Below are 21854 nucleotides of genomic sequence, written 5' to 3' on the forward strand. Positions count from 1 at the left end.
AACATGAGTTCGACTCGAACTCAAAGCTCATCCCTACTCCAGAGTGTTTGGTTTATAGACCAGAAACATCCTAAATATAGAGCCATGTATCCAACTGTCCATCAAGAACCTCTGATTTATAGACCACATACATCCCAAATATAGAACCATTTCTCCAACTTTTACTTCAGAACTTCAGAGTTTCTGGTTTATAGACCAGATACATCCTAAACATAGAACCATTTTGCAAACTTTTACTGCAGAGTCTCTGGTTTATAGACCAGATACATCCTAAACATAGAAGCATTCATCCAACTGTCCATCCAGAGTCTCTGGTTTATAGACCAGCTACATCCTAAATATAGAACCATTAATCCAGCTGTCCATACACAGCATCTCAGGTTTAAAGACTAAATACATCATAAATATAGATCCATTTATCCAGCTGTCCACCCAGAGTCTGTGGTTTATACAACCCCTGGCAAAAATTATGGAATCACCAGTCCCTGAGGATGTTCCTTCAGTTGTTTATTGTTGTAGAAAAAAAGCAGATCACAGACATAGCCAAAAACTAAAGGTATTTCAAATGGCAGCTTTCTGGCTTTAAGAAACACTAAAAGAAATCAAGAAAAATAATTGTGGTGGCCAGTAACAGTTAGATTTATAGAACAAGCACAGGGAATAAATTATGGAATCACTCAATTCTGAGGAAAAAATTATGGAATCACCCTGTAAATTTTCATTACAAACACTAACACCTGCATCAGATTAAATCTGCTTGTTAGTATGTAGGTAAAGAGGGTAAATCATCACGCAGTGTTGTACAAGATGTTGGTTGTTCACAGTCGGCTGTGTCTAAAACATGGACCAAATACAAACAACATGGGAAGGTGGTTAAAGGCAAGCATACTGGTAGACCAAGGAAGACATCAAAGTGTCAAGACAGAAAACTTAAAGCAATATGCCTTGAAAACAGAAAATGTACAACAAAACAAATGAGGAACAAATGGGAGGAAACTGGAGTCAACATCTGTGACCAAACTGTAAGAAACCGCCTAAAGGAAATGGGATTTACATACAGAAAAGCTAAAAGAAAGCCATCTCTAACACCTAAACACAAAAAACAAGGTTACAATGGGCTAAGGAAAAGGCAATCGTGGACTGTGGATGATTGGATGAAAGTCATATTCAGTGATGAATCTCGAATCTGCATTGGGCAATGAGATTTATGCAGATGACTGTCTGAAGAAAACATGCAAATTTCCACAGTCAATTATGATATGGGGCTGCATGTCAGGTAAAGGCACTGGGGAGATGGCTGTCATTAAATCTTCAATAAATGCACAGGTTTACATTGAAATTTTGGACACTTTTCTTATCCCATCTATTGAAAGGATGTTTGGGGATGATGAAATCATTTATCAAGATGATAATGCATCTTGCCATAAAGCAAAAACTGGGAAAAAATTCCTTGAAGAAAGTCACATAAGGTCAATGTCATGGCCTGCAAACAGTCCAGATCTCAATCCAATTGAAAATCTGTGGTGGAAGTTAAAGAAAATGGTCCATGACAAGGCTCCAACCTGCAAAGATGATTTGGCAACAGCAATCAGAGAAGGCTGGAGCCAGATTGATGAAGAGTACTGTTTATCACTCTAGTACTAGTGATCTGTTGGAGTGTTATTTTGTTTGTTTGTTTTTCATGATTCCATAATTTTTTCCTCAGAGTTGAGTGATTCCATAATTTATTCCCTGTGCTTGTTCTATAAATCTAACTGTTACTGGCCACCACAATTATTTTTCTTGATTTCTTTTAGTGTTTCTTAAAGCCAGAAAGTTGCCATTTGAAATGCCTTTAGTTTTTGGCCATGTCTGTGATCTGCTTTTTTTCTACAATAATAAACAACTGAAGGAACATCCTCAGGGACTGGTGATTCCATAATTTTTGCCAGGGGTTGTAGATCAGATAATAAACATAGAGCCATTAATCCAGCTGTCCATCCTGAGCCTCTGGTTTATAGACCAGATACAGCCTAAAATGGAACCATTTATCCAACTTTTACTCCAGAGTCTCTGGTTTATAGACCAGATACTTTCTAAATATAGAACTATTTACCCAACTGTCCATCCAGAGCCTCTGGTTTATAGACCCAATATATCCTAAATATAGAACTGTTTATCCAACTGTCCATCCAGAGCCTCTGGTTTATAGATCAGATACATCCTAAATATAGAACCATTTATCCAACTGTCCATCCAGAGGCTCTGGTTTATAGACCAGCTACATCCTCAATATAGAACCATTTTTACAACTTTTACTCCAGAGTCTCTGTTTTTTTGGTCAGATACATCCAAAATATAGAACCATTTATCCAACTGTAAAGCCAGAGCCTCTGATTTATAGACCAGATGCATCCCCAAATATAGAACCATTTCTCCAACTTTTACTACAGAGTCTCTGGTTTATAGACCGGATACATCCTAAATATAGAACCGTTTATCCAACTGGCAATTGATTTCCTCTGATCTATAGACCAGATACATCCGAAATATAAAAGCATTTATCCACCTTTTACTTCAGAACTTCAGAGTCTCTGGGTTATAGACCAGATACATCCTAAACATAGAGGCATTTATCCAACTGTCCACCCAGAGTCTCTGATTTATAGACCAGCTACATCCTAAATAAAGGACCATTTCTCCAACTTTTACTCCAGAGTCTCTGGTTTATAGACCAGATACATTTTATATATATATATATATATATATATATATATATATATATATATATATATATATATATATATATATATATATAAAAAACATTTATCCATCTGGCCTCCCAGAGCCTCTGGTTTATAGACAACATACATCCTAAATATAGAGCCATTTATCCAACTGTCCATCCAGAACCTCTGGTTTATAGACAACATACATCCTAACTATAGATCAATATCACCAACTTTTACTCCAGAGTCTCTGGTTTATAGGCTAGATACATCATAAAAATAGAGCCAATTATCCAACTGTCCACCCAGAGCCTCTGGTTTATAGACCAGATACATCCTAAACATAGAAGCAATTATGTAATTGTCCACCCAGAGTCTCTGTTTTATAGACCAGATAAATCCTAATAATAGAACCATTTCTCCAACTTTTACTCTAGAGTCTCTGGTTTATAGACCAGATACATTCTATATATAGAACCATTTATCCAACTGGCCATCCAGAGCCTCTGGTTTATAAACCTAATACATCCTAAATATAGAACCATTTATCCAACTGTCCATCCAGAGGCTCTGGTTTATCCACAATATTCTCAATGCTCAGCTACATCCTCAATATAGAACCATTTATCCAACTTCCATCCAGAGCTCCTGGTTTATGGATGAGATACATCCTAAATATAAAACCATTTATCCACCTTTTACTTCAGAACTTCAGAGTCTCTGGTTTATAGATCAGATAACATCCTAAATATAGAACCATTTTGCAAACTTTTACTGCAGAGTCTCTGGTTTATAGACCAGATACATCCTAATAATAGAACCATTTCTCCAACTTTTACTCCAGAGTCTCTGGTTTATAGACTAGATACATCATAAATATAGAGCCATGTATCCAACTGTCCACCCAGAGCCTCTGGTTTATAGACCAGATACTTCCTAAACATAGAAGCAATTATCCAACTGTCCACCCAGAGTCTCTGGTTTATAGACCAGATACATCCTATATAATGATCCATTTATCCAACTGGCCATCCAGAGCCTCTGGTTTATAAACCAGATACATCCTAAATATAGAACCATTTATCCAACTGTCCATCCAGAACCTCTGGTTTATAGACCACATACATCCTAAATATAGAACCATTTATCCAACTGTCCATCCAGAGGCTCTGGTTTATCCCCAATATCCTCAATCCTCAGCTACATCCTCAATATAGAAGCATTTATCCAACTGTCCACCCAGAGCCTCTGGTATATAGACCAGATGCATCCTAAATAGAGAACCATTTATCCAACTGTAAATCCATTGACTCGGATCTATAGACCAGATACATCCTAAATATAGAACCATTTCTCCAGCTTTTACTTCAGAACTTCAGAGCCTCTGGTTTATAGATCAGATACATCTTAAATATAGAACCATTTATCCAACTGCTCACCCAGAGCCTCTGGTTTATAGATCAAATACATCTTAAATATAGAACCATTTATCCAACTGTCCATCCAGAGTCTCTGGTTTATATACAAGATACATCCTATATATAGAATCATTTATCCAACTGGCCATACAAAACCTCTGGTTTATAGACTAGGTACATCATATATATAGAGCCATTTATCCAACTGTCCATCCAGAGGCTCTGGTTTATCCCCAATATCCTCAATCCTCAGCTACATCCTCAATATAGAAGCATTTATCCAACTGTCCACCCAGAGTCTCTGGTATATAGACCAGATGCATCCTAAATAGAGAACCATTTATCCAACTGTAAATCCATTGACTCAGATCTATAGACCAGATACATCCTAAATATAGAACCATTTCTCCAGCTTTTACTTCAGAACTTCAGAGTCTCTGGTTTATAGACCCTATACATTCTAAATATAGGACCATTTATCCAACTGTCCATCCAGAGCCTCTGGTTTATAGATCAAATACATCTTAAATATAGAACCATTTATCCAAATGTCCATCCAGAGTCTCTGGTTAATATACAAGATACATCCTATATATAGAATCATTTATCCAACTGGCCAAACAAAACCTCTGGTTTATAGACTAGGTACATCATATATATAGAGCCATTTATCCCACTGTTCACCCAGAGTCTCTGGTTTATAGATCAGATACTAAATATAGAGCCATTTATCCAGATGTCCATCCAGAGCCTCTGGTTTATAGACCAGATACAGCCTAAAAATACAACCATTTATCCAACTTTTACTCCAGAGCCTCTGGTTTATAGACCAGATACTTTCTAAATATAGAACCATTTATCCAACTGTCCATCCAAAACCTCTGGTTTATAGACCCAACATATCCTAAATATAGAAACATTTATCCAACTGTCCATCCAGAGCCTCTGGTTTATAGATCAGATACATCCTACATATAGAACCATTTATCCAACTGTCCATCCAGAGGCTCTGGTTTATAGACCAGCTACATTCTAAATATAGAACTATTTTTCCAACGTTTACTTCAGAGCCTCTGGTTTATAGATCAGATACAGCCTACAAATAGAACCATTTATCCAACTGTCGATCCAGAGCATCTGGTTTATAAACCCAATATATCCCAATATATCCTATATATCTTTGGTTAGGACCAGATACATCCTAAATGTAGAACCATTTATCCAACTGTCTACCCAGAGCTTTTGTTTTATAGACCAGATACATCCTAAATAAAGAGCCATTTATTCAACTGTTGATCCAAAGCATCTGGTTTTTAAACCCAATATATCAGGGAGGTCACGTGATATATTTTTTATTTCTATTAATAAAGCACCAGCCACAAGTTTTTGTTGGTCATTGTTATTACTTTCTCCCTTTACACAGGCTTATAAATTAGTGAATTTAATATCTGGTGATCCAGTAACACCCAGCAGCTGGGAGGAGTGAGACTATTTAAAATGACACAAGTATCTCTACAAGGACATCATGATGGAGAATAAGCAGCTTCTCACATCACCAGGTAAGAGGAGACAATATTGTAAAGGAGAGATCAGTACGGAGGGTGCTGGGAATCCCACTGACAGCAGATGAGTCATGGTTGTGTAGCAGAGTCCCAGGCACCCAGAGGCCCAATGGTGACCTCAAGAGTTAGGGAGAGCTGACATCCTTCCTTGTAAAGTGGGTTAGCAGGCATGGTGGGTGTAATGCAAGATGAAATCATGGGCCCCTGTCACTTTTTGAATGCGAACAAGAGATCTATTGTCTCTTAACAAGAACTGTGGGAGAGCATGTTAGGGCCAGGACAGTAGATGTAATGTTAATTGGTGGACTCCGAGACACTATAGGAGGACAGCTATACAGGGAAAGGCCTCCAGCCGGATGCCACATCTGTATAGGTGGGACAGCTGTCTCCTATGGCAACTGAACTTGTAACAGTCACTAAAGGTAGGTATATATAACTCTTGGTAACACAGAGCAGTTTGTTTCTTATCTCACAGTATCCCACTGTAGGTCTTCAATCACTGAGCTCCCAGTCTCTCATTAGACTTCCAGATCCCATTCGTCTCTGGATCTCCTGAGCTCTTCCACAGCTATACCGCTGTATACTCCTCAAGTGTCACCCCCACTAACCTGCTGGGTCCCTGGCTTGGCACTCGCTGAAGCTTTCCCCCTTCTTCACCGTCCCCAGCTGGTGAGAAGACTGCTCTGGTACTCAAGCTTACTCACTATAGTCTCCGGTAATAAGGTGGATGGTCCCTTAGTGGTGACTGCTTCCTCTTTACCTGCGACCACAACTGGTTCCCCGTCCGGCTTAACCTTAACAACTCGGTTGGACTCCAATCCTGCAATCCCAACCCTACATTGCTTCTCCTGCTCCTGGATAGGCCTCAGGCATTCTAGCAGCCAGGTGTCTCCGGGATAGGCCTCTGGCTTCCAGCCTAGCAGCCCGGGATGGCATAACATACGTCCACCAAGACAGCTGTCCAGGTGGCACGGAACCCTGATCACCTGACTCCAGCCAAATAAAGCAGCAGGCCAAGGGACTAAAGAAACCCCTACCTATTGGCTGGGACACCCCATCCATTCATGATATGTCCTTGCTATGCCCTTGTCGATCTAATGTCACCAGCCACAATGCCACCTAGTGACACAAGAGAAAAGGTGCAGTAATTCCAGAATTAGAGGGAAGTCAGTGGATGTTCTAACAATAAGCCAGGACAAATACTACCTGGCAAACTAAATTTGTTAGCAACCCTGCCTGTGCTGTCCTACTATCCCTTAACTGACAGCCAGTTAACAAAACAGACAGATATAGCATTGTGATTTATTCCAAAACTGAATTTACGTCTATCAATAGTTCTGTAAACTGCAATACAATCAGAGAAACTTAGAATTACAATATGTATTACATGTGACACTTTGCAATAAGTACAACATTAAATATTACTATACAGAAAGCTTATATTTAAATCATATATCAAACACATAATAGTGCAGTCAAAGTGTAAAATGAACTCTGGGAAATAATAAATAGACTTACAGGCATTTGTGTATCTAGAGGCAAATTTGAAGATCTTCAGTTATCTGCATAACAACTAAAATGGCTTCTGTAACTAAGGTAAAAACTTTATGTTGTTCAATAAGAAACTTTATTAACAAAGTCGACTTCCTGTTTCGTACCTGTGAGAAACTGAATTGCAATTGCAATAGGCAACCACCAGGTGTCCTCAAAATGACAATCCTATAGACAATTTTATAATAGACAGCACACTGCCTAAACACCAGGGTGCTACAGTTGTAGTTGTAAACCCTTTACAACCACTTTATGCTACAGGTAAGCCTATATTAAGGCTTACCTGTAGCTACCCAGGATATCTCCTAAACCTGAATGATGAATGATGTAATCGGCACATGTACATTGGGGCAAACTGAAGCAATGGCACATATGTGCTGTTGCTTCAGTCCGTGTGCCATTACTGGTGGATCCCAAGTGCATGCGCAGGAGTGACATCATCACGGCTCAAGCCAATCACAGCGCCGGAGCTGCAGTACCCGGAAGTAAGCTCCGGATGACATGACGGCGGCCGGAGGGGGAGACAAGGATGGCTGTGGGGGCTTCAATCTGAGGTAAGTAATACATAATGAGCTACTATGCTATGCTAGCTCATTATGCCTTTGTCTTGCAGAAAGGGGGGGGTTTAGTTGGGTTTACAACCACTTTAATGACATGACAGCCACCTAGTCCTTAAAACCAGTTACATTTCACAATGAATTCGGACCTGTTCACTACTTTTGATTCAGTTCGAATACTCCCGAAAAGTTCCAATCCATCCGAAAACAAATAAACTAAACAAAATAAATTTTGTTATGAATGCAACTAAACAAAATTAGTAACTTAATGAATTTAAATGAAAAAAATGTATTTTTTTTGTTCTGCACATGTCTACTGTTAACAATGGGACTGGTGTGGTGGTGATTGGGAACATTGTTGCTTTTTACGCTGATTTGGTGACACTGGTGACGGGTGAGGCAGCGATGACCAGTCCAACTGTAGCTGCCTGCACTACTCTGAATCACTGGCAGTGGTGTCGTAGCAATCAGGAACAATGTTGCTGGACTGCTCTGGTCTGTCAACAATCAGGAACAATATTGTTGTGAGTTACACTGGTCTGGTGACACTGGGAGATAAGGTGGTGATAAGGAACACTGTTTCTGGTTGTCCTGGTCTAGTGAACACTGTGGCTGACTTACATTGGTCTGGAGAAATTGGAACTGGTTTGACTAGTGATCAGGAACACTGTGGCTGGCTTACACTAGACTGGCAACATTGGAACTGGTGTGTTGGTGATTAGGCATAAGCTCAATGTTCGAGTCGAATGTAAGTTTGACTCGAACATCGGGTGTTTGCCCATTCACCGAACAGCAAATTTTATGGGGTGTTCGGGGCAAATTTGAGTGCCGCAGAATGCCCCATAATGCACTGCGAGATTGTGCTGTATGAGGATTGGCCAAAGCATGCACCTGACTGACATGCTTTGGCCAATCACAGGGCGCTTTGCTGAGAGAGCCATAATTGCCAAAAGTCCACGCCCCACACTATATAAGGCTGCTTACATAGCGGCCGTGTATAGTGTGTGACTGTGGATGGAGATAGCTAGAGCTAGATTAGGCAGGCAGGTTAGTTAGTGAAGTTATACGAGGCAAAACACTGCGCTCTAAAGTAAGTAAGCCGCATCATACGTTGTGACAAACAACAGAATAAATAAATTGAAAAATGCAGCGCTAAACAATAATATAACGAAAAAAACCTACATAAGTCCATGTAAGGATATTAGTTAAACAATGTAATGAAACAAAGTGATAAGTCCAAAATGCAAAAATGGTGGATTGTTTAGGTTAGTTATTGGCAGTGTATTTAATATATATATATATATATATATATATATATATATATATATATATATATATATACAGTCAGACTAGTACAATATATATATATATATATATATATATATATATATATCTATATATATATATATATATATATATATATATACACAATATATATATATATATATATATAGATAGATAGATAGATAGATAGATAGATAGATAGATAGATAGATAGATAGATAGATAGATAGATAGATAGATAGATAATCTGCATTTAGTGTAGACTAGATATTTAGTGTAGATTCTATATTCAGTCACTGCAGGCAGTGTAGTATATATAACACAGCGTATTGAAGTGGCTAAGGGGACCCCCGCGTCAAAGTAAAAAAAAATGGCGTGGGGTCCCCGCAAAATCCATACCAGACCCTTATCCAAGCACGCAACCTGCCCCCCCTCTGACATCACATGCCATCATATGATGTCAGAAGTGGGCGGGGTCACTCGGTTACATCACCGGGTGGCCCCGCCTTGGCTATATAATAGCTGTCAAAACGAAAAAACCGCAGTCACGGGGACGCCTCCAATGGAGGCAGAGTTTTTCCGTTCTTTTTTTTCTCTGGACCGTCAGACGACGTGATTGACGATGGATTTACATCACGGGACACTTTTTTTTTAAATAAAGGAATTGTCAAATTCTGTATGCTGTCGTTTTTATTTTTATGACAATTTTTTGGTGAATGGGTAGGGGTACAATTTAGCCCCATACCCATTTACATAGGGGTGGGCCAAGATCTGGGGGCCCCCTTGTTAAAGGGGGCTTCCAGATTCCGATAAGCCACCCATCCGCAGACCACCACAACCACTTCGGCCAAATATCCACAATTACCACGCACTAATGATTTACTATTGTACCTTGCTGTTTTTATCAATTCGATCCTTGGTGATGTTTGCACCTATATAATTTTATATTTTATATAAATAAAGAAATATCATTTATACAATTTTTGTTTATATCCTTTCCCTTGTTGCCTACAAAGTCCCTAATACTTACCTTGGGGGGTATCTGCTTTTTCATACTCATTTTGGGATTGGCAACCCACAGCCCCCCTTTGGTAGATCTATACATTTACTTAATCCCCCTAATGTTTACATCCTGTCGCATTTTTGCCAACAGCGGTTCAAGTGACAGCACAAACAGTAGGGGGGACAGGGGGCACCCCTGTCTAGTACCATTATACATTTCAAAGGGTCTTGAAACAGAGCCATTGACTTTTACCCTTGCTGTGGGGTACTTGTACAATGCTTTGATCCACTGCATGAATCTGGTACCCAGTCCCATCTCCACCAGGGTATTTTGCATGAACCCCCAGTCTACCCTGTCAAATGCTTTTGCAGCATCTATTGACAGGAGCAGACCGGGGGTCCCAGACTCTTTTATTTTGTGTACCACCAGAAGTGTTTTAATTCCGTTATCTCGACATACTGGTCCGGGAACAAACCCTGCCTGGTCAGTATGTGCTAACTCGTTCATTATCGGTTTCAACCTTCCTGCCTTTACCTTTGCAAACAACTTAATGTCAACATTCAACGATATTCAAAGTGATATAGGCCTATAACTATAATACCTCTTTTGGTATTATAGTTATAGCCGCCTCCAATACCTCCTTCCTTTTTGCCCACTTGGTTCCTATCCCATTTATATATGACCACAGCTTGAGAACCAGAATATCCTTCAACTTTCTATAATACAATGTCGTCAGTCCATCTGGGCCTGGGCTCTTACTTAAGGGAATCTCTTTTAGTATTTTCATAACCTCTTCCTCTGTTACCAGTTCTTCCAGCCCTCTCATTTGATCTTATGAGATTTTATTTAAATCTAGATCCTCTAAAAAAATCCCTCATGTTAACCTTTCTTTTTTTTCCTTGCTCAGGCATTTCGGATTTATTAATAGCATATAATTTTGCATAGTATTCCTGGAATGTTCTAGCTATATCTGATGTGTTGTAAACCATTGTTCCTGCACTATTTTGTATTTTTTTCAATATAGTTTAGAGTTAATTTCTTTTTTAACATTCTGGCCAGAGACCTCCCGATCTTATTTCCCCATAGATACCTTTCCTTTTTAATTTTATTATAGGCCAACCGTGTATCCTGCTCGAGTATAGCTTTCAGTTCCTCCCTTTTACATATAAGTGTCGTTCTTATTTCTACATTTCCTGTATTTTTATGTTGCATTTCTAAATTAGAGATGTCTTTTATCAAAGCGTTCCTTCTCTTTATTCTGGCCTTTTTTTCTTTCTGCCCCTAATTGAACCAGTATACCTCTGACATAGGCCTTGTGGGCTTCCCATATTGTGGCTTCTATTATTTCTTCTGTGTCATTAATTTTAAAATACCACTCTAGTTCCCACTCTAATCCTTTCTTCCGTCTCTTTATCTTGTAGTAACTCTTCATTTAATCTCCAGGCAGGTGGTCTGTTTAAATTCTCCTCAATCCTGATTCCCATCATTGCAGGGGCATGGTCAGAAAACGTAGACATTTTTATGTTCGTATCAATGACTGTCTCAAGCAATCTATGATTTACCAAGAAAAAATCAATTCTGGAGTATGTCTCATGTACAGAGGAGTGGAAAGTATAATCCTGGCGTTTCACGTTTTGTGTTTGCCATACATCTGTCAGCTGATTCTGTTGCAAAATCTTTTTTAAAGCCTTCCTCTGTACGTTCCCAGTCCTCTGTACACTTGACGTACTGTCAAACCTGGGTATCATACAAAAATTAAAATCTCCTTCCATTGTAGTACATCCTCTCTTAAAGTCCATACATTTTTTTATAACTTATATTGTATATTTTATCGGATTTTTATTTGGGCAATAGATATTTTCCAGGGAGTACTCTACCTTGTTTATTCTACCTTTCAAAAATAAATATCGCCCTTCTGGGTCCGTAATTCTCTCATCCAAGGTCAACCTTACCCCTCTGGCAAATCCTATAACTAGTCCTTTAGTTCTTTTTGTTGGGGAGTCCCCATAATACCAGATTGGATATTCTTTTGTTATTATTTTAAGGTTAGAATCCTGTGATATGTGGGTCTCCTGTAATAAAACTACTTCTGCTTTATAGAGTTTAATCTCTCTTATTATATTTATATTATATCTTTTTATATGAGTGTTTAAACCGCATACATTGTATGTCATAAAATTAAGGGTAGTCATCTCTGCGCACCGTGCTCCGGGTCCTCTTTACTGATCTCCATCCGTCGCCCCTCTCCAATCCATCTCCAGGAGCACCGTGAGCAGAGACCACCACTCCTCTTCCCCTTATCTTGATCCCCTCCAGAGCAGTACCCCTTAATCCCCTCTCCTCTTTTCCCACCACCCCTCTACCCTCCCTCTCCCCCCCTCCTCCCCGTGGCCATTGGATCCGAGACCCTCCATCTCCTCCTGGCCCTTCGGTTCTCCCCCAGAGGTTGAGCTCTGCTAGTGGTCCCCTGTCAGATCTGCTACCCCCCTAAATAGGGGTGACACTTACCTGCCCCCCCTCCCCGATCGCTTTTCTTGATCTCTTATCTTGTACTCTCCCCCTTCCCCCCCTCCCCCCCAGTCCAGTCCCCAACCCCCCAGTTCTTTGTTTCTCAATTTTTCTTCTTCGCTACGGTGAGTTTCTTTTTTTGTCATCGGCTGCCATTTCTGTTCCTCCATAGGCGGAGTGTTGTCTTGTGCTTCCCACCAGCCTGGTATTTCCACTAGTGATATGTGCAGTCTATTATAAAAGATGGCCATGTCTTCTGGCTACCTGAGAGTTGCTGACCTGCCTTCTTTTCTTCCGATTAGGCAGGAATATTGTATGTTATTCAACTTCAGATGCTCCAATAGAGGTTTAAGTGTTCTTCTTCTGGCCAGGGTCTCAGCTGCTAAGTCTGGGAATATCTGCAGGGTGGACTCTTCATACTTGATCGGCTGTTTATTTTTTAGACTTGCCCATATCTGCTCTTTATCCTGAAAATAATGAAATCTTACTATTATGTCTCTGTATTTCTGCTGCTAACGCAGCTGGCTTTCTTGCCCGGTGGACCCTTTCAAGCTTTATTTCTTCTGTCTCTGTTAGGCCTAACAGGTGCCCAAATATTATATACATTTTCGCTTATAAATCTTCCCCCTGTATGTCTGGTACTCCCCTTATTCTGAGATTTTTCCTTAGATTACGATTTTCCTGGTCTTCCAGCTGATATAAAGTATATCTATGGTCTTTCTGCAGTCCTGCCATCTTATCTTTTAACTGGTTTATTGCCACTGCTTGTGAGTCCAACTGCTCTTCTGTTTCCTCCACCCTTAGAATGTGGTTTAGGTCCTCATGGAGAGTTGTCATTTCTCCTTTAATGGACAGTTCCAATTTGGCAAAAATGTCCGCCGTTTCTCCTTTAGTTGGCAGTTGTTGTTTTTTTAGGCTTTTAGGTTCAACTACTGTATTTTCTTCTATGTCTGCACTTGTGCTTGTTGAAATGTCTGTTGTATCTAGGTCCTTGGGTTGTTTTCTTTGACCATTTTTTTGTGTTCCCTCCAGAAGCTTACTCTTGGCCCCTGTCTGTTTCCCCAGGCTCTCTGTCCTGCCATCCTGTGTCATGTATTTCTTTATAGAGCCTGGGCTCGCACTCACTTTGAGGGGGTTCGCACTTGCCCCCCTTACGGGTTTCCCCCTCATCCTGTTCTTTTCAATTAGCTATTGAAGAGAACAGATATTCCCAGCGGTATCAGCTGTTCCCCTTTTTCCGTCGGTATTACTCTGTGAAAATAGGCCCGAAGACGTCGGGTGTGAGTGGCTAATTTGATTAGTGTGTATCCTTGTCCCCAAGTAACCCCGCCTGGTTATTCCAGATTGATCTCCATCTCAGTTCAGTGGCTCACCGATATGCCATAAAATTTCACCCACAGATCTGCCCTCCTTTCCCCCTCTCAGTATATCCCATTTTACAGGGGCTCTGTGTGTTAATCGTGCATTTATTTATAAGATGTCATATTCTGGAGATCTTTCCTAGTGTAGTGGCGGGGGGGTACTCACCATTCCTTCTCTTTGACCGCACAACCTCTCCGTTGCATGAACATTTAATCCATATTCCTCATTAATTCATCCTTATTACATCAGTGTTCATTGCACATAGTTCTACAAAACACCCCTGAATATACAGTCTGGCTAAAAGTCAGACCAACTTTCTGCTTCCATTTTGCTGAAGCCCAGAGCCCCTGAGCAGCCGATTGGCTTCTACAAATTCTGCACCATGCCTAAAAATAGAGAGCAAATTAGCATGTGCAGAGAAGGGTGAGATGGTATATTACTGGATTTTAAACAGTATAGGCACCAGTGTTGCCAAGCCCCCCAAAGTGAAATTTACTGTCAGGATGCCGAAATTTACAAACAGCACCAAACAGCCACAATTTTTACTGCCACTGCAAAAAAGTACCTAAAATAACAATTTCAGTACTAAACAGTGCAAATATTAATATTTAAACTATAAACATATAGCTAGTGCTATTAGCAATGTGTTTAAGTTAAACAAAAGCCAAAAACCATATTTCCCTATTTACATGAAGGTCAGATTACTATAACCCAGTCAGCACAGACTTCCCTCTTACATCAGAGTGTGCAGGATTCCCCCTTACTGTGCAAGGGAACTCTTATGTAAAGGGGAACGCTGCAGATCATGATCTAAGGGGGAACTCTGATGTAAGGGGGGCTATGGTGACCAAAGACCACCTTATATCAGAGTCCACTGCGTTCCCCTTTACATCAGAGTTCCCACTTACATCAAGGTCTGCAGCATTGCCCTTTCACTGAAAGGGGGAATCCTGCAGACTCTGATGTAAAGGGGAATGTCAGGAACTCTGATGTGGGGGGACTCTGGTCACTAGAGACCACCTTCTACATAGTGAATACACTAAGGTAAGGGGGGTTCCCTGCTATAAGGCGGAACTTTTATATCAGTGCCCCCATACATCATTGTATTCACTCCCCCTTACATCAGTGACCCCCCCTCAGACTGGCCTGGCAGCTCTGTCACTGAACTCCTTTTAGGTGCACTGTGCAGGGCCCAGTCAGATGGCTCCAGCTTGGTGGCTCTGGTTTTGTCCTATAGTCTCCTCTCCACAGTCCACACATGTCTGACTCCTCCCGTGACTCCCATCCCGGCAGTGCTCCCACTCTTGACTCCTCTCCAGACCCCCTCAGAGACTGCAGACATGAAAAAAGACAAGAGGTGGTCAGAGATTGCGGGCATGATACAAGAGACAAGATAATTAGAGGCTGCGGACATGATACAGGAGGTGGTTATAGGCGGCAGACATCATACAGGAGATGGTTAGAGCTGTGGACATCATACAAGAGGTGGTCCTCACCCTGTGGACATCATACAAGTGGTGGCCAGAGGCTGCAGTCAAGGTACATGAGGTTGGTGGAGGCTGTGGACATGGTACAGAGGTGGTCAGAGACTGCGGACATGATACAGGAGGTGGTCAGAACCTGCAGATATCATAGAAAGAGTTGGTCAGAGGCTGTGGACATGGTACAGGAGGTGACCAGAGGCTGCAGAAATACTACAGGAGATGCTTAAAGGCTGTGGACATGATACAGAAGGTGGTCAGAGGCTGCAGACATAGTACAGAAGATGGTCAGAGGCTGCGGACATGGTACAGGAGATGGTCATAGGCTGCGGACATGGTACAGGATATGGTCATAGGATGTGCGGACATGCTGCAGGAGATGGTCAGAGACTGAGGACATGGTACAGGAGGTGGTTAGAGGTTGTGGCGACATTCATATACCCCCACAGCACTGTCCTTCTCTGCCCCCTTTCATATCACCCCCCACAGCAGTGTTCTCCTCTGCTCCCCTTAATTTTTCCCCCTCACATCAGTGTCCACTTCTGCCTCCCTTCAGCCCCCTCACAGTAGTGCCCTCCTCTTCCCCCTACACAGTATAGTCTTGTCCTTCTCTGCCCCCCTTCATCTGCACATCAGTATCCTCTGCCTTCTTCACCCTCCACAGTAGTGTGAGTGTCCTCCTCTGCCCCTTTATATTACCATCCTGACGAGTGTGCCGTGGTAACTCTGGTGAGGTGCCGTCACCGCCACAGAGTGTCTTCTGTGTGCATGCGCAATTGCAAGGTTGGCCAGCAGCAATCTTTTTACAGGCGTGGTTGCCCCGTAAGGGTCATTTACAAAAATTACCGGACGGTTGGCAACACTGATAGGCACTTATGTTATATAGCTGTACGTGCAAAAGGGGCCAGCCTGAAGTGTTCTAGCAGTACCTCATTTTCTGAATAAAGTTCCACTTTAAGCACCAAAGCTAAAGAAAATATCAAGAAGTATCAAACTTGATTTGATTGTAGCCGTATTAGTGCAATTGTGACAGAGAAAATTGAGTACTGTCCGTGATACTTTTTTTATTTGCACTAACATACAATTTTTCAGGACAAGCTTTCAGGGTATGTCCCCTTCTTCAGTACTGCTTGGACCTTGAAGAAGGGGACATACCCTGAAAGCTTGTCCTGAAGAAGTATCAACATTTTTAAAAACATAGGCTGCAGTGTATATTTTCTCCACAAGGTGGTGATCTCACTTATGGTCCATGGAATGCAGAGACAGGAAGTGAAAGCAGATACAAACAGGAAGTGATGTCAACACAGACAGGAAATGCAATCTACAGACAGGAAATGATGTCGTCTACAGACGGAAAGTTTCTCGACAGTGGAAAGCATGCTGGAAGAGGAGGGAGATATTCCTGCAACCGATAGCAGAGGAGGTAATAAGATATTTTTATATATTTACACCTAGTAACCCCCCCGTCATGTCCGTCCTCTTCCTCCATAGTCACTGTGATGTCTTTTATCACCAAAAGATGCTGATATACACTTATATAGAGTATTGTAATATTTACATAGATACATCCTACATATGGAACCATTAATCCAACTGTTCATCCGGAGACTCTGGTTTATAGACCAGATACATCCTAAATATAGAGCCATTTATCCAACTGTCCATCCAGAGCCTCTGGTTTATAGACCAGATACATCCTAAGTAGGGGTGAGCCGAACACCCCTCTGTTCGGTTCGCACCAGAACATGCGAACAGGAAAAAAGTTCGCTCTAACACGCAAACACCGTTAAAGTCTATGGGACACGAACATGAATGATCAAAAGTGCTAATTTTAAAGGCTTATATGCAAGTTATTGTCATAAAAAGTGTTTGGGGACCTGGGTCCTGCCCCAGGGGACATGGATCAATGCAAAAAAAAGTTTTAAAAACGACCGTTTTTTCAGGAGCAGTGATTTTAATAATACTTAAAGTCAAACAATAAAAGTGTAATATCCCTTTAAATTTCGTAGCTGGGGGGTGTCTATTGTATGCCTGTAAAGGGGCGCATGTTTCCTGTGTTTAGAACAGTCTGACAGCAAAATGACATTTCGAAGGAAAAAACCCATTTAAAACTACTCGCGGCTATTGCATTGCCGCCCGACAATACACATAGAAGTTCATTGATAAAAACGGCATGGGAATTCCCCACAGGGGAACCCCGAACCAAAATTAAAAAAAAAAAACGACGTGGGGGTCCCCCTAAATTCCATACCAGGCCCTTCAGGTCTGGTATGGATATTAAGGGGAACCCCAGCCAAAATTTAAAAAAAAAATGACGTGGGGGTCCCCCCAAAAATCCATACCAGACCCTTATCCGAGCACACAACCTGGCAGGCCGCAGGAAAAGAGGGGGGGATGAGAGTGCGGCCCCCCCTCCTGAAATGTACCAGGCCACATGCCCTCAACATTGGGAGGGTGCTTTGGGGTAGCCCCCCAAAACACCTTGTCCCCATGTTGATGAGGACAAGGGCCTCATCCCCACAACCCTGGCCAGTGGTTGTGGGGGTCTGCGGGCAGGGGGCTTATCAGAATCTGGAAGCCCCCTTTAACAAGATTGGCCTGGTACGGTTCAGGGGGGGACCCCACGCCGTTTTTTTTTTTGGCACGGGGTTCCCCTTAAAATCCATACCAGACCTGAAGGGTCTGGTATGGAATTTAGGGGGACCCCCACCTCATTTTTTTTTTAAATTTTGGCCGGGGTTCCCCTTAATATCCATACCAGACCTGAAGGGCCTGGTATGGAATTTAGGGGGACCCCCACGTCATTTTTTTAAAAAAAATTTGGTTCGGGGTTCTCCTGTGGGGAATTCCCATGCCGTTTTTATCAATGAACTTCTATGTGTATTGTCGGGCGGCAATGCAATAGCCGCGAGTAGTTTTAAATGGGTTTTTTCCTTCGAAATGTCATTTTGCTGTCAGACTGTTCTAAACACAGGAAACATGCGCCCCTTTACAGGTATACTATAGACACCCCCCAGCTACGAAATTTAAAGGGATATTACACTTTTATTGTTTGACTTTAAGCATTATTAAAATCACTGCTCCTGAAAAAACGGTCGTTTTTAAAACTTTTTTTTGCATTGATCCATGTCCCCTGGGGCAGGACCCAGGTCCCCAAACACTTTTTATGACAATAACTTGCATATAAGCCTTTAAAATTAGCACTTTTGATTTCTCCCATAGACTTTTAAAGGGTGTTCCGCGGCATTCGAATTTGCCGCGAACACTCCAAATTGTTCGCTGTTCGGCGAACTTGCGAACAGCCAATTTTCGAGTCGAAAATTAGTTCGACTCGAACTCGAAGCTCATCCCTAATCCTAAGTATAGAGCCATTTATCCAACTGTCCATCTAGAGGCCAGATACATACTAGACCATAATAATGCCAGTACAGTTCAGATAATTCTCAGTTTGCTATCTGTACAGAGAGAAGAGTCCTGTATATATCAGGAAGAGGTGAGTAGGATTTTGGGAGGTCATATGACATTGATGTAATTTTAGCCGCCCCTCACATCACCGGGTAAGAGGAGACTTTTTTGTAAAGGAGAGAGCAGTACAGATGATCCACCTAGATCCCATCATCTGATAAAAACATAGAAACAATGTATTCAGTCAGTGTGTGTGTTTCCTACAGATGGATCCAGTAATTATGAACCCACCAGAGAGATGTCCTCGTCCTCTGTATTCCTGGGATTCCACACAGGAAGATCACACCATCCCTCACCATCATCAGGTAGATGGGACTAAGCATGTAGATCCAAAAATGTATTATAAGCTATGAGAGGACATTCTTCTTTGTACCTTGTTCATTTTTATACATCTTTCCGTTCAGGGTGAAGAACTTAAAGACATCAAAGTTAAGATTAAAGAGGAAGAAGAGACGTTGGTGAGTGGAGATCAGCAGTCTATGGAGAAGGGGGAGATGATTATGAAAAGTAAACAGGCGGAATCCTCTCTACATATGGACACAAGTGAGTAATAAACACTAACTAAGGGTCGGTTCACACTAGGACGACTTGTCAGGCGACCTAGTCGCCTGACAAGTAGCGTCCCATTCTGTACAATGGAACCGTTCTAATCGGCGTGACACAAGTCGCTCCGACTTAGAAAAAGGTTCCTGTACTACTTTGGGGGCGACTTGCATAGACTTCTATATAGAAGTCGTTTTGCAAGTCGCCGCCCCTGTTGTGTCCAGGTCGCCTGAGGCAGTCGCGCTGCAAGTCGTGCTGCCTCAGTGTGAACCGGGGCTCAATATAGAACCAGTTCCTATTTTTATTTTACTTCTAGGAGTATAAAGTTTATATTTACATTGTTAAATCAGAGGAGAAAAGGTCTATGTCTACTGAATTCACCCAAGAGAAAAATAGAAATTTCAAAGCAGCAGCTGACCCACAGGACAGTAGAATGTCCATATAAAGCTCAGCCTAATCTTTAGGTTATAGAGATTCATTATTGGTCCCAAAAGGCAATCGGCAATAGTTTTCCTACAATTATTAATAACCATAAGAAGAACATCCAGTCATTTTTTCAGAGTCATCTAGAACCAGACAATTCTTCATCCACAGAGCTCTAAAAACAAATCACCCCTTCTGTACAGTACTGTATACAGTTTTTTTGTATTTAATTTCAAATAATGAAAGGTGATAAATCTATCAGCCTTCAGCCCGAACTCGATAGACCAGTCTGGCTATGTGCCACAACATGCGTGCGGATATGCCTAGTGATCTATTGCACTTGCTGCAGCAGCATTATTACACTCTGTGTGCCACTGACTGCAGTGCTGCCTGTCGCTGGTGCCATGTGCGGCTACAGAGCAGGGACACCATGCATTTCATTTTGGCCCTGGGAGGGTTTGAACACCCCTGACTGCCCCCTTATCTACACCCCTGGTCCTCTGTGATGACCTGAAAGTGACTAACTCAACACCAAGTTGACTATACAAGCCACTTATGTATTTGTACATGTTGATCATATCCCCAAAATAAATAATAATAAAATACATTTTTTTTACTTTTTTTTTTCCATGAAAATTTTTATTGTAAATAAAATAGTTACAACATGGTAGAGCATGTTACGGAAGCAACTAGTATCACATAAGAGTGCACGTGACAGTTAACCTAAGCAGAGCACAGTACATAAGAATAAAGTTTAGGTTTGGTGTTATAAACAGGAGGGGGTTTGAGTGAGGTCGATTTAAGAGTGATCGCAGTAAATATAGTCGGATGAGTGTATAACGGTTGGTGGGCGCATTGAAGTTTGGTGTCTCGTTATCAAATAAGTGAGAAAGATGGATGATGAAGTAAAAATGGACTTGTCATCTTACCCCTCTGAAGCTTCAAAAATAGGGCAAAAGTGTTGTGGTAGGGATGTGTCTGAGTAGGGTTTCATGCTTCTGGATATCTAAGATAAGAGTAGGGTTCCTGGGTGGTTTTAAGGAAAGTTGGGGTAGGTGGGGTGGTAGGGAGGGGTGTTGGGCGTAAAGAGGGGGGATAGGGGATAGGAGGGGGTGGGGGGAGGGGTGGATTGGGTAGCATCTCTCTCTAATTTTTTTTAATTTACATTGATTATTTATCAACCATTATCTGATTTCATCTCAATCCCATCAGTAGGATTGGGACTAGTGGAAATGGGATTAGGGTTGAGGAATTGGGTTTGGGATTAGGTTTAAATGGATTGGGACTAGTGGGACTGGGATTAGGGTTGGGGGATTGGTACTGGGATTAGGGTTAGGGTTGGATGATTGGGACTAGTGGGACTGGGGTTGGGGTTGGACGATTGGGACTAGTGGGACGGGGATTAGGGTTGGGGGATTAGGACTAGTGGGACTGGGATTAGGGTTAGGGGATTGGGACTAGGGTTGGGGGAATGGACTAGCGAGACTGGGATTAGGGTTGGGACAGTGGGACTAATGGGACTGGGAATAGGGTTGGGATACTGGGACTAGTGGGTCTGGCATTAGGGTTAGGGTTGGACGATTGTGACTAGTGGGACTGGGGTTAGGGTTGGGGGATTGGGACTAGTGGGACTGGGATTAGGGTTGGGGGATTGGGACTAGTGGGACTGGGGTTAAGGTGGATGGATAGGGACTAGTGGGTCTGGTATTAGGGTTGGGGGATTGGGACTAGTGAGACTGGGATTAAGGTTGATGGATAGGAACTAGTGGGTCTGGTATTAGGGTTGGGGGATTGGGACTGGGATTAGGGTTGAGGGATTGGGACTGGGATTAAGGTTAAGGGATTGGGACTAGTGGGACTGGGATTAGGGTTGGGGGATTGGGACTAGTGGGATTGGGGTTGGGGGATTGGGACTAGTGGGACTGGGATTAGGGTTGGGGGATTGAGATTAGGGTTGGGGGATTGGGACTAGTGTGACTGGGGTTAGGT

The 21854-nt window shown here is 41.9% G+C and overlaps 1 protein-coding gene across 1 annotated transcript in view; it reads left to right on the plus strand.

Moving 5' to 3' along the window:
- The window catches only part of LOC141106854 (uncharacterized), a 53342-nt gene that overhangs the window by 422 nt on the left and 31066 nt on the right, over positions 1-21854 (plus strand). The window contains exons 2-5 of the mRNA XM_073597784.1: positions 5550-5685; positions 16662-16857; positions 19106-19204; positions 19304-19442. Coding sequence (XP_073453885.1) covers positions 19106-19204; positions 19304-19442 — 238 coding nt within the window. The 5' untranslated portion in view covers positions 5550-5685; positions 16662-16857. The remainder of the gene's footprint in view (positions 1-5549; positions 5686-16661; positions 16858-19105; positions 19205-19303; positions 19443-21854) is intronic.

This window comes from Aquarana catesbeiana, linkage group LG08 (assembly GCF_042186555.1).
Source record: "Aquarana catesbeiana isolate 2022-GZ linkage group LG08, ASM4218655v1, whole genome shotgun sequence".
In the NCBI taxonomy this organism is placed as follows: Eukaryota; Metazoa; Chordata; class Amphibia; order Anura; family Ranidae; genus Aquarana; species Aquarana catesbeiana.